The sequence below is a fragment of the Syngnathus floridae genome, chromosome 15 (assembly GCF_059516105.1).
Source record: "Syngnathus floridae isolate MCC-2025c chromosome 15, RoL_Sflo_1.0, whole genome shotgun sequence".
NCBI classification, from domain to species: domain Eukaryota; kingdom Metazoa; phylum Chordata; class Actinopteri; order Syngnathiformes; family Syngnathidae; genus Syngnathus; species Syngnathus floridae.
In genome coordinates this window covers 6,126,521-6,138,942 of record NC_142427.1, presented here as the reverse complement: position 1 = coordinate 6,138,942, position 12,422 = coordinate 6,126,521, and the positions used below count along the sequence as shown (strand labels likewise).

General features: G+C 40.4%; 1 protein-coding gene across 3 annotated transcripts in view; it reads right to left on the bottom strand.

Moving 5' to 3' along the window:
- nrg2a (neuregulin 2a) overlaps positions 1-12,422 on the bottom strand; it is a 60,808-nt gene that overhangs the window by 28,710 nt on the left and 19,676 nt on the right. For 2 of the 3 annotated variants that reach the window (XM_088399664.1, XM_088399665.1), the window contains exons 2-3: positions 3,146-3,311; positions 2,518-2,636 (exon numbers count right to left, since the gene is read on the bottom strand). In XM_088399664.1, coding sequence (XP_088255790.1) covers positions 2,518-2,636; positions 3,146-3,311 — 285 coding nt within the window. Of the gene's footprint in view, positions 1-2,517; positions 2,637-3,145; positions 3,312-11,434; positions 11,693-12,422 lie in introns of those variants that run through there. The other variant, XM_088399666.1, reaches the window with a different exon arrangement.

The window sequence follows — 12,422 nt, the reverse complement described above, 5'->3', positions numbered from 1 at the left end:
CCCCGTCTTGCCTTCTTTCCTGAAGCATGACGGAACAAGACGTGCCGCTGTAACACAATGGAACTTGCAAACAAACACGCACACACATAGACAGGCAGACACCCTGGGGTCACTCCACAAGATGGGCCATACAGTGATGCCATTGTTTGGAAAAACCTGGAGCCATTTAATGAAACGCTGACAGACATTCTGGTTCAGTATAAAGTTGCATTGATACTTAAAAGTGTGCAAACTTTTTGGTGTCAATGCGAAAAGCAAAAGATGTGAGCTTGCTGACAGGGTGAACAATGGTAGTGAGGACATTTTCGGCAAATTGTTGCATGGTGGAGTTTTACTCAGCAACTCTTAGTAGGCTGACTGTCTACAGCAGGGGTGTCAAACTTGTTTTTGTCGTGGGCTGCATCATAGTCACGGTTTCCTTCGAAGGGCCATTGAAATTGCCAACCCAAATAAATGTCTGAATGTCTCAAATTATATATAGTGTACAGTCCTCAACAAACTAGTGAATAGATGAAAAACTAGTTTTCAAAACAGAGACTAAGAAAAACTGTTAACATATTTTAAAAATATGAATGGTAATAAAAATAGCTAGTAATAGAGCTACTTTTTTAAAGGTGAAAACAATTTATAATTTCAATATTGACATATGAGTTTGATGCACAATTTGTCTTCACGGGCCACATTAAATGATGTGGCGGGCCGTATCTGGCCCCCGGGCCTAGAGTTTGACACATGTGGTCTACAGCTTAAGAAATGTAGTTTGAATTTCTGCAAGGTTTTTATAGCAATTGATATTTCCCGATGACAGAGTGGACACGTTGAGCTTGACAACACAACAACTACTCACATAATATGATGGAAATTCAAACACGAGTGTAAATTTGTAAAATTTTTCAAACTACACTCTGAGGAAGAATTTATCCCATAATAGAGTGGTCAGCAATTTCAGATCACATGCAAAATCATCAATAAGATTCAAAACTAGAATAGATTGAAACGACATGTTTGATGCATTGTAACAATCTGGTGTGTTCCAGCCAGCTTGCTTTGTAACAAAATATTTGCAGATCTTTGTAAGGAATTTCACTGTTGCATGTTGCTAAGCCTTCACAAAAAAAAAAAAAGTCAATTTCGGGAAACAGGTGCTGCCACAAGGGATTCCCCTGACCTCTGCAGGATATACAACAGCATTCCACATATCTTAGATGATTACAATTAAACAGCACAGTTTGCACCAAACATCTTTCAATAGTGTGGACAAAAAGGCTATATAACATTTCCATGTCAGCACAAGGCACATAATCTGGATGTGAATCTCAACTGGATGTGGTTGGCTTCTTATCTGTGTGCTGGCAATTGGACCAGCATGTTGGTTTTGCTAGCACAAAGGGCCTTTTTATTATTTGCAGAGATCTGCTACTCCAGTGGCGCTGCCTGACTATAAACAATAACAGCTCATAGTGACGGATGTAAAAAGGGAAGGCTGAGTGAGTGCTGTGCCTCAACGAGCATACAAGGGCACTGAGTGACGGCTGGACTACATGCGCCTCTTCTTTCACTCAGTTTGCCTCTCAAGTCGAAGCGGGATGCGCCTCTTGCCAAGGTCAGCATATGAGAATGACGATATCTCCAACTTGGTTGCGGCGGAAAGAGCACCTCCGCCCTCCCTCAAAGAAATGTACAAAATGATCCAAATGTTTCACCAGCGGTAGCATGGCTATGTCATCATGCATGCTCAATTGAAAAAATAAAAAAAAAGCAAAAGATACTCTGCACGCTGCTTAACGTCATGGCCTCTTTTCTGCACAGCATCAAAGTCCCCGAGACATTTTTACGGCCAGGTGAACTCGGTCATACCAGCAGGAATTTACATTCCTTGCAAGACATCAAGCACAAGCCATCTCCACGCTTTTTTTCGAAATGTATTTTTTCTGCTCTTTGCTCCATGTATGAACGACCACTAAAGCCATAAAGGGGAAGTTAACAGATATAATAAAATAGCGACAGTCTGCACTTCAGACATGCTGCGGATTTTTTTTGCCACTCAGACAAGATAACGACACATCCTTGCTTGGATAGAAGCAAAAGCACATGACTCGTATCCGCTTTTCTTTTTAATACCGTCTGCAAGCCAGTGCACTACCCACACACGCTTAGAACCAACATTGACTCACCACCCCACCAAATGGAAGCAGCTGTTATCAAAAGTCTTTCACCGGCTACAGTACCTTCCAAAATGCAGTACGAGCACGTATTTCCTACGATCAAAAAGTCAAACTTTTTACAGCTCTCAGGTTGGCTGAGTTTTGGATTCTGTTCTGTATTATGTTCTCGTGTCGCAAGCCAAATGCACATTGCTGAATAGGAACCATATTAAAAAAATCCGGAAAGTCCAAGTGGACAGTTGTTCTTCATGCATGTTACCCACTTTTACATGCCCACTTTGGATCTTTCATTTGGCCGGAGAACAGTCGTAAGCAAGGAATAACAAAGCCAGTGCTTTCAAATTGTACTCACTGCTTTGGACGTTTATAGTGCCAGAGGACTTGTCCTTTCCCAGCAGGTTCTCCGCCTCACAAGTATAATTCCCAGAATCCTCCAGTTTCGCTTTGCTGATCTGGAGTCTGGAGTTTTTCCTGTGGGAGACAACAGTCGCACAGCTGAGTCAGGGGAACCCGGCTCGGGAGGAAGCAACATCGAGTGGAAACATGGGGGACAGCCAGGCAGACAACAGGACAAGCGGGCCGCATGACAACAGGCCTCTGCTTTGATAGGGTGCTGATTAGAGAGTGAAAAAGTGTCTGGAATAATAAAACCACTTGGGATATTGTACAGAGTTCATTGTCTAATCTCTCATAGTGATCTTAATAAAGTTGCTTTTTAATTTGGCAAAAAAAAAAAAAAGCCAGAGTGTCTACAAGGGGCCCTTAAATGCGTCGACGTATTTAAAAATTCTGTCTTCTTCTAGCATATTACTCAAGTGCTCCTCTGGAGCCAGCAATTTTGATTCAATGACGGGGACAGCGTGGAAAAAGAGCATGAATTATTTAAAATTACAGGGCGCACTGCTGCCTTTCTTGATGGGTGGCCAAGTGTGGTACTGCAACCAAAAGAATATGAAACAAAACAAACTTTGTGTACTTACTGGCTGTTCTTTATTCGAATTTTTTTGCTTTTCTTCAGCTCGTTGCCATCTTTGAACCATTTGTAGGTCGGCAGAGGGTTCCCCGTGGCCTCACACTTGACTGTGATCTTGCTTCCCTCACCCACTATTGATGGATACCTCAATGGTTTTAACTTTGGAGCCGAAGCTAGAAAGAAGAGAGAGGGGGAAAAAAGTTATTCTGGGTACTCAATGGAAGAAAAAAAGTTTAGTTTGCACAAATGATGCTCCATTGTGTATTTTGAGATTGAGCAGAAAAAAAAAGAGAACATGGTTGCAGTACGGAGCCAATTGTCCCTCAGTGGACTGAGCTAACAAGTCTCTCATGTGACAAAGCAGATGTTGTCACCAGAGGCATCATCAAGTTGACGTCAGACCAACAAACAGGTGCAATTTCAATCTGCTTCGCTTGCTAAACAATTAGCTGTTATCAGATAATATAGTATAGAAAACATCCACAATCAATTATCACTGAGAAATTAACCCCGTGAATGCACATGGAAGCTTTTCAGCTGCTGCACTTGTGTGTCTAAGTGTAAGACTCCAAATATTGTGTCATTTCTATTAATGTCATGCATTGGATTATGAAAAATGATCTTTGACACACACACACACATGCACACACATTTGTACAGTACATGAAGAACACGGCAACGCAAGCACTTGCCACCTGACAGCTGCAAACATGTTTTAGGGGAACACTCACTCAGGGTGGGGAAAGTGAGTTGGGGTGAATGAGGGTCAATCAGGGGATGGCCAAGATGCCCCCCCACTCCCTCCTCCTGCTCTACACACAAAAATTGCTCCATTCACAATATCATGTGAAGGCTTCGCTGAGTAAGGTTTCCTATTCCAGCTATTTTCAACACCATTAAGGATTGAAACAAACTTGCAGTTGTGATGCACAAGTTGTTCTTCTACCACCCACCCATGTCCTCTTTCTGGAGAATTTGTCCTACTTCCCTGACCTGATAAAGTTGTCATAACCGCAAGGAGAGGAGAAGCCTCAATGATGCTGCATTTTTTTATTATTATTATGAATATGGGGCACTGTTCACTTATGCACATGAAAGTTGTCACAAATACACTGTGTCCATGTACAATACAAATTTAATCATTCAAAAAATGTTTTGCGATTGTACAAAACAATGTAGACATTTGTTACAGCTATTTTTAAACACAAATCATTGCTTTCTTTTACAACAGTAAGTTGGAACTTATTTATTCCAAATTCTTCACTGGTTGTGAGATGTACAGCTCAGATCTGCTGATGATGAAGTGAAATTAAAAATAGCTCAAATACACATCAATGTCAAAGAGTATTTTTAGATCAACTGCTTCTATTTGTGTTTCTATGTGTCTGTGTGGGCCACTTGGTATTTATGGCAATTGGGGAGATGGAGTGCCAAAATAAAAAAGATGAATCTTTGTTGGACTTATAAATGTGGATACAAGAGCTGGAGGATCTCATGTAATGAATTTGAGATTTAAGATATCTCCCTAAAGAAGTCATCGTGACATACTGTATGTGTGTTCCAAATGATTATGCAGATAGAAATAAATATTTCATGTCCTAGATGATAATCATACATACAAAATAATCAAACTGACAGGATTTTTTTTTTTTTGTCTGTCTGTCTGAGAATCTGCCTCGTATTCAGAGAACAGCTGGTAAGTTACTGATGAGCAGCAAGCAGGTATTTAAAACTGCTGAGGTCCGGTCCCAGGAGTCCCAAGAACCTTTTGATGCAAGATCCCCAAAGGCTTGCAGTCAAGCATGAAGTTGTATCTCGGCCACCCCTCACGTTCTCAAAAGGCTGCAACTTGGCTAAGGAGTGGCAGATTGATGCTTTGGGCCACAATGATGGCAAGTGAAACAGAAGGCTCAATTACTATGCCTGAAGGTGTCAAAATGAACTTTGACCCACGGCTTCCGCACTCAAATCATTTTCATGCAAGACAACCCACAATTACATGCTCTGAAGAGAAAAAAAAAACGCTTAGGAAAAAAAATGTTAGCGTGACCACCATAATGCCCGACCTTAACCCTATTAAGAACCTAACTAAACAGCAATTTTGGGAGCTAATTATTGAAGCCTCGAATTAAATGGAGGCGGAAAGCCTCCACACTGAAAAAAAAAAAAAAAAACGGAAAAAATTTTCAGCAATAAAACATTAGGTTGGAACAACTATAAAATACAAATTCTTGACATTTATTGACATTTAAATAAACTTTTATTTCTCCTGAAAGTGCAAGAAAGCCAATTTTTACATAAGCACAACTTAAAATGTTTTGTTGACTTGCCCAAATTGAAATTGTATCCAAGTTCGTTGCCTAAAATTGGAAACCTCTCTATTTTTTTAAACAGTGCCTTATTCACTTTCTAAGAATTCATGCCAGATTGAGGTGTTATCAAAGATGGACTCTGAGAATAACGAAACATTTGTTGCATAAATATGCTTAATATGCAACATATGCTTATCGGAACACGGTACATACTGAAGTGTCAGGTGCTTTGAGTTCATCAAGCAGAACCACATGCAGAACTTTAAGATTCCATCTGTTTCCCATTAAACCTATTTTCCTGCATTTTCACAGCTGTAATAAGCTGTATGCGATGCGATATACAAAAAGAACCGACATTCATGAATACTCAAACATGCGCCATGTTTGACAAGAGACTTCAGCGCACATTTTCATCAACCGGCCGTCACTCCTGAAGGTAATTTGGCAAGAAACCTTTGAATAGAACCCAAATCTCTGTGACTATTTCGCTGACTTTGTCCGATATCTTAGCCGCCTATACGGAATAGACGATGTAAACAATGTCGGCGTGATATGGCTTTTCATTTTTGCCAGACTTGGAAAGCCTGTCACCCTGTCATCAGTCGAGAGAACAGCAGGAATGAAGTTCTTCCATAAAAAAAAAAAAAAAAAATGTTTCGTACTTTACCTCAACACAGGTTGCCAAGTAAATTAAACAAGTTTTCTCTTGGCCTAGAAGAAACACTTATGGGTAAGCCAGATGTGTAAGAAGGAGCACAAACGTAATGAAGACGCAGGGCGCCGTCATTTTGCTCTACCTTCCCCTCGCAGATGTTTGACGGTACTCCGAGGAGATTCATAATCACGTCTATCTTCAAGGCTCTTTCATCTACGCAACATGACATCCATGAACCCTCTGGCAGCGCTCACGCAGCGTGATATACAGTGGACGCTGGCTCCTCTGTGGGTCGCCTGATGAGGAAACCATCATACAGGAGATGTTTGCTGGACACACATGAAGTAGAGCGCAAGTCAACCGCGCTCACATAAAGTCCTTTTTTCTAGCCCCGAGACGTGATTTGTCTCGTTTTTGTGTGACACCTGTGGAAAAAAGCGTCAGGCAGCAATGATAAACTCGGGGCCTCTTGCAAGCGCCTGATTGTCTGCTTTTGAAGTGGAAGGGCAGCTGCAGACGTGGACAATAAAAGGCAAAAAATCGAGAGCCCGGGCCTGTGTGGCATGTCAGCCGCTTGCTCTCGTGGGGGGCAACAGTTGGAAAAGTCGGCACGACAAGCGCCCACTACAAGAAAAAAGGCGCTTGATGAATTAACAATTGCTCATATGATTGAGTCAACATTTCTCATTTATGTCCAGGAGCTTAAGGGAAGAATCTGAAGCATGCATTTGTAACCCCCTCCCTCCCTCCCCCTTGACTTCTGCACAAAGTATCCCAGATTATTCCGGTGTTATGTCACTTCACTACACATTGTCCAGAGACAAATTGCTCAATGAGACAGTTCCAGAAACACCATTTGCATTGGGCCGATGGTGAACACCAGTCTGTGTACTCTTACATCTGTTCAAAAAGATCATTTCTCAAACACGAGCAAGGAAACCGCTTTCACCAGATAATTAGCTGGTGCATCGTTTCGATATGACTCAAAGCCTCAGCGATAAAGCCACTTTGTACAATAACAGCACATGGTTTCTTTCTCCCGCTGACTGTTCATTATTCATCATCACAGTGCCTTTTCCAGTGCTAACTTGTTTTAGTAGAATTTCTAGCATTGCGCTAAGTTACAACTGGACTATTTTCAAGCAAAACAAACATACCACAAAAACATTATACTCTCACTATTGGATAAATGGGGACATTATATTATATTATATTATATTATATTATATTATATTATATTATATTATATGTTATATTACTATATTATATATTATATTATATTATATTACTATATTATATTATATTATATTATATTATATTATATTATATTATATTATATTATATTATATTATATTATATTATATTATATTATATTATATTATATTATATTATAATCAGATACAAATATGTTGGGGTATTACACGACAATAATAATAAGATAAGAATAAATATAATATAATATATATAATAATAATATAATAATAATATAAATATAAGAAATAAAAATAATACTAAAAAACAATGTTTATTATTTGCACGTGTTATTTTTATCCCCTTGGGGTTGCCGTCCTCAAATTCTACACTGTAGTATTTGTGACCATGAATGTGTGTAGCAGGCATGACGTAGCTGGCCTGGTGAGTGCCGTGTGTGTCGGGGAATAAGAGTTGTTGATTGCACCAGTCTGCCTTTTAAAAACAAACAATTATGGCAATTTTCTATCAATTACAGCGCATCCTCGATTCTTCTGTCAACAGGTTCCTGCACAGAAATGATTCCTAATCCCTCCTTTTATCCATTCATCTACTTTGTATGCTGTTTATCCTGTTGAGTGTGGCTGTCATCGGACTATATTGTTGAACTGGAAGTTGGCCATGACTGTAGTGTAGTTTCTTGTGACAAACACGGTTCAGTTCAGTTCAATACGCATTTTTATATTGCAAAGCATCCCGGAATATTCTTGGGTACAAATAATAGAGGGTGGCGCTCAATACTTGATGTCACTCCACTTTCAGAATATTACTGCCTGCCAGGCCAGATTGATCCAATCTGTCAGTTTTGACCTGGTAGAATCATTGCTACTAATTCCAAAGAGCTTGTGATGTCAATGAAATAGAAAAATACATTTAGCGGGATGTTTTGGACTGACAGTAAGGGTCGCTTTGTACTGTCGGTCATGTTAATGACTTGTCTTCAGGAAGTGCACGTCCTATTTTGGAACACAGCTAAGTTGAATGCACCAATTGTGCCACAAAAAGAGCTACCAAAAAAAAAAAGAAATGAATAAGGATGATTATTCTCCTGACATTGGCTAACGCTTGAAGATCAGCGAAGGAACCGAATGCTTTGCCTTGGTAACATCCTTCTCGATGCACCAAATAGCTAAAAAAAAAAAAGATAATAGAACATATGGAGCCAAGTTGCACCAAATATTGTTTCTAGTAATTTTCAATTGTGCTACCGTATGTGTACACATGTTTTGAGAGCTTCCCTTTTACAAAATAAACATTCTTCACTCAACATGCATTAGTGTGTTTTTTCGACACATAAGTGCTGTAATTGCAGCTTAGAGATGAATAAAGTCGCTGTAAGGTGTTTTTGTTATCAGATTTCCGTTTTGTACGTGCACATTGCCAAATTGTTTGATGTGTCGCAAGCTCCTTTGATTGGGGGCACATTTTGTTTCTGACTAAGAGCTGTAGCTTCCATTAAAACTGCAAAATGCCAGGTAGGTGTTTGAACATGATAAGAAAGATCTGGCACACAATGAAGGAGGCTCTTTACCTCCTCAACCAATTATTAGCAGCCCCATGTGTGCACGCACACAAAAGAGGTAGCGCAGCACCGAACGCAAACATGTGTTTTGTCTTGACGCAAGATAGATGGTCAGAACAATTACAATATTTATTTAGGCCTAGCGCAAGCTGACAATTGCCCCTGTCTTTTCGACACATTGATGTCAAAGTTGATGAAGGGGCTTGCGGCCTCCGATTCAGCGAAAGAATGAGAACAAAGATGCCCAGTTTTACGCCCCCTCAGGTGTCTTTTCTTCATCAATATGAATTTTGGCAGCTTTGTTAGCATTCTCATGAGAGTGTCAGCTATCAGCCGCTATACACGCACATATTCCATCTTGAAAGAAAATCTCCATGTTATATTACTGCTGCAAAATGTCCTAGATCATGCTCAACCTCTCTTAAGTCTGCTAAATACTTTTAATATTAGAAGCAGATAAAGTCATTCAAATTACATATTGGTTTGATATTAGGGTTGGATATTAATTTTTTTTTTTTGCTTTTCACTGTGTCCAGAGTGCTCCTTGGTGCACAAAAACACCTGCTGGGAAAATGACATCCTTTCAAAAACGTGTGAATTTAAGAGGACAGATGAAGGCTGTTATATTGTTGGCTGACAGGCCACTCATTGGTCAGATTACATACAATTACATTTGACACTTCTTAGACACACACTGACGTGTGCATGTGCAAGTACATGCTGGACAAGGCGCCATTATTTAGAAATAATGCGGCATATTGTGAGGATGGGAGAGGATTGAACTGTTTTTGGATGCTATTCTTAATTGAGACAATTGGTGCAAGTCATTTGGCTGTTTTTGTTTTTGCTTTGAGCAAAGGATATTTGAACACAAACGGTGGGGCATCACATGTAGACTGCTTTTTTTTCGGGTAGCTGAAACAGATGAATGGGATGATTTGAGATGCAGGCATGGCACTACTGCACTGGAAGGAAGTGATCTGTGACTTTCATTCAATATTTTATATGAGGCTTGCCTTAAAATAACAATAACATACTGACATCACATCATCGCTTTTTTTTTTTTTTCTTTACTACATCGCCTCTTTCGAACGTGTTTTATTGCTCTCAGCAGAGTGACGTTTACTCATGAATAATTACAAGAGGCAACTTACTTATTACAGATCGTTAGCAGACTCGCAATCGCATGACGCATTTCACAGCCTCACTCAACTTGATGCCATGTGCACTGTGAAGATAAACACTATATAAGCAGAAGTTGAATTATTTTAACATTATTTTCCGTGAAAATTTACTGTCATTTTCCAATATAGATGAAAATTTTAAATTAAAAAAAAGAACATTTATATTTACTAATTACGACTATAACCTTGTTCACCTATAAATGCCAGTGGCATATAGTGACTGGCAGAACAATTAAATTAAATTAAATTAAATTAAATTAACAGTTAACCTTCAACTACCTGATGCCATTCATAAAATAGAGTAAGTCATGACTTCCTGCGAGTATATCAGAGTTGGGTGACACAACCCCAGATTTCAAACTGAGCATGTAAAAGTGAGACAAAATCACAATTATTTGAAAATTAATACTTTGGGGGATACTTTTACCTTCCGATTTTCCTCATCTAAATTTGTGCCTTCGCTTGAAAGTTAGTAAACGCTGCTCTTGAACATGCAAACTAGTATTTGTCATATAGATGTCATTTGATTAGATCTACTGCAGCGCTGGCTGATGAATGAAGATGTTGCCCCAAAATATTTGCTAAGCACGCAAGGATTTCGAGATTACTATCACAGTGTGGAATGTCATTAAAACTGATTTTATAACTGTGGCTAGTAAAAAAAAAAAAAAAAAAGGAACATGTTTCAAATGATGACGGGAAAAGATGAACGTCATGGCACACAGAGTCCTATTGAAAGCAATTTTAGTCAAACAGGGGATGGGCTTCCCCATGACCTGAGGTCAATCTACAGTGACATGCTGCAGCTTGCATGCAACCACCAGTGAGCAAGCACATTTGCTACACTTGTGACTAGGAAGCTTCTCTAGTAATACTCTGACATGGAAGTGAAAAAAAACAAAAAAATCAAGACACACTACCTTGTCATCACTGACATCTACAAAGAAGTTGATCATTTATTAAACCTGTCCAAAAGTGCACGAAGCTACAGCGCTACATTGCGTTCCATAAATACTTCCAGAGTGAAAATGTCAAGCAGACAACCCGATCATGTTTGATCTGCGGGAACGATGATGAATCATCATCATTTACATTTACTTAAATCACAAATGAACTTTTTGATCATATCCGTAAGCCCGAGACGAAACGATAAGTACACCAATCACGCCGTTCGACTTCCCTACAATTCCAGCTTGCCGCCGAAGCAGATGTGTCTCTACACGCTGTCCACATTAGGAGACACATCCATGTGACAACCTGGCTGCAAGCTTTGACAAGCTGAGAGAGATACTTCAGCAACTTCCGTTTTATTCCTTCACCTCACATTCCATGCAAATATGAAGATGAGTGTGCACCTTGAATTTCTTCTTACCTTGAGTGGGATCACCTTCCTCTTTTTGCCCTTTCTTACCACCCTTCCTTCTCCCTTTCTTTTCTTTCTTCTTAGTCTCCGTCATGCTGTCACAATGAAGTAAATCCTCTTGGTTAAAGAGCCCCAAAATAAAAGAAGAATCTTGAGGAAAAAAAAAAAAGTAGATAGTCCTGTGGGGGGGAGACGTGTAGCAAGAGGGCACCCGCAGACTATGAGCCCAGTAAGAGCGGCTCTCCTCCTATATAGACTCACACCAATCAAGTACAGCAAGGAACCACCTACTCCTCACAGAAGGGTGAGCAAGAGAGAGAGAGAGAGGGGTGGGGGGGCAGAGCGGGAGTGAGGAAGGAGGGAAGAGGGAGGAAAAGTAGGGATAGAAAAGGTGGGGACGGCTTGAGAGAAGTGAGAGACTACGGAAGGAGGGAGGAGGTAGCGGAAGGCATTTCCCATCACTTTGAGGTAATTGACTCTTCCCTGACTGGATCTTAAATCGTGATTCATCCAGGCCCAAATGAGCAACAAGGAGACCCCGACGCCCCCTCTGGAAAAAAACCAACATAGACCACACAAAAAGAATTTCCTCGACGAGCATCTTCTCTCTTTAGTAATGACCAAAGTGTGACCAAGTTTCTTGGTGGGGGTCTGTGGGTCACAAGCCACTTCACATCTGGGTCCGATTTGACGCGCTTAGATTCAGAGATACGTGTGAAGGGGAGAGACAATTGGTGGCGGGGGGGATGAGGTGCCAAAAGTCAGATCCCAATCAGCGACAGACTGCTTCTTACAAAATTACACAAAATCATCTTTCGCTTCCTCTCGTCTGTCAGAAACTACCTCCCCCCCCCCCATCCCTACACACGCATATGCGCTCACGCTTCCCAACTCCACCCCCCACTCCCACTCGACTCCAAGCGAGTCGCAACACGCCCGTGGATGCACATCTCCCTTGCAGTCCACGTTACAGCCAGGTGTCACCGATACCCATGCG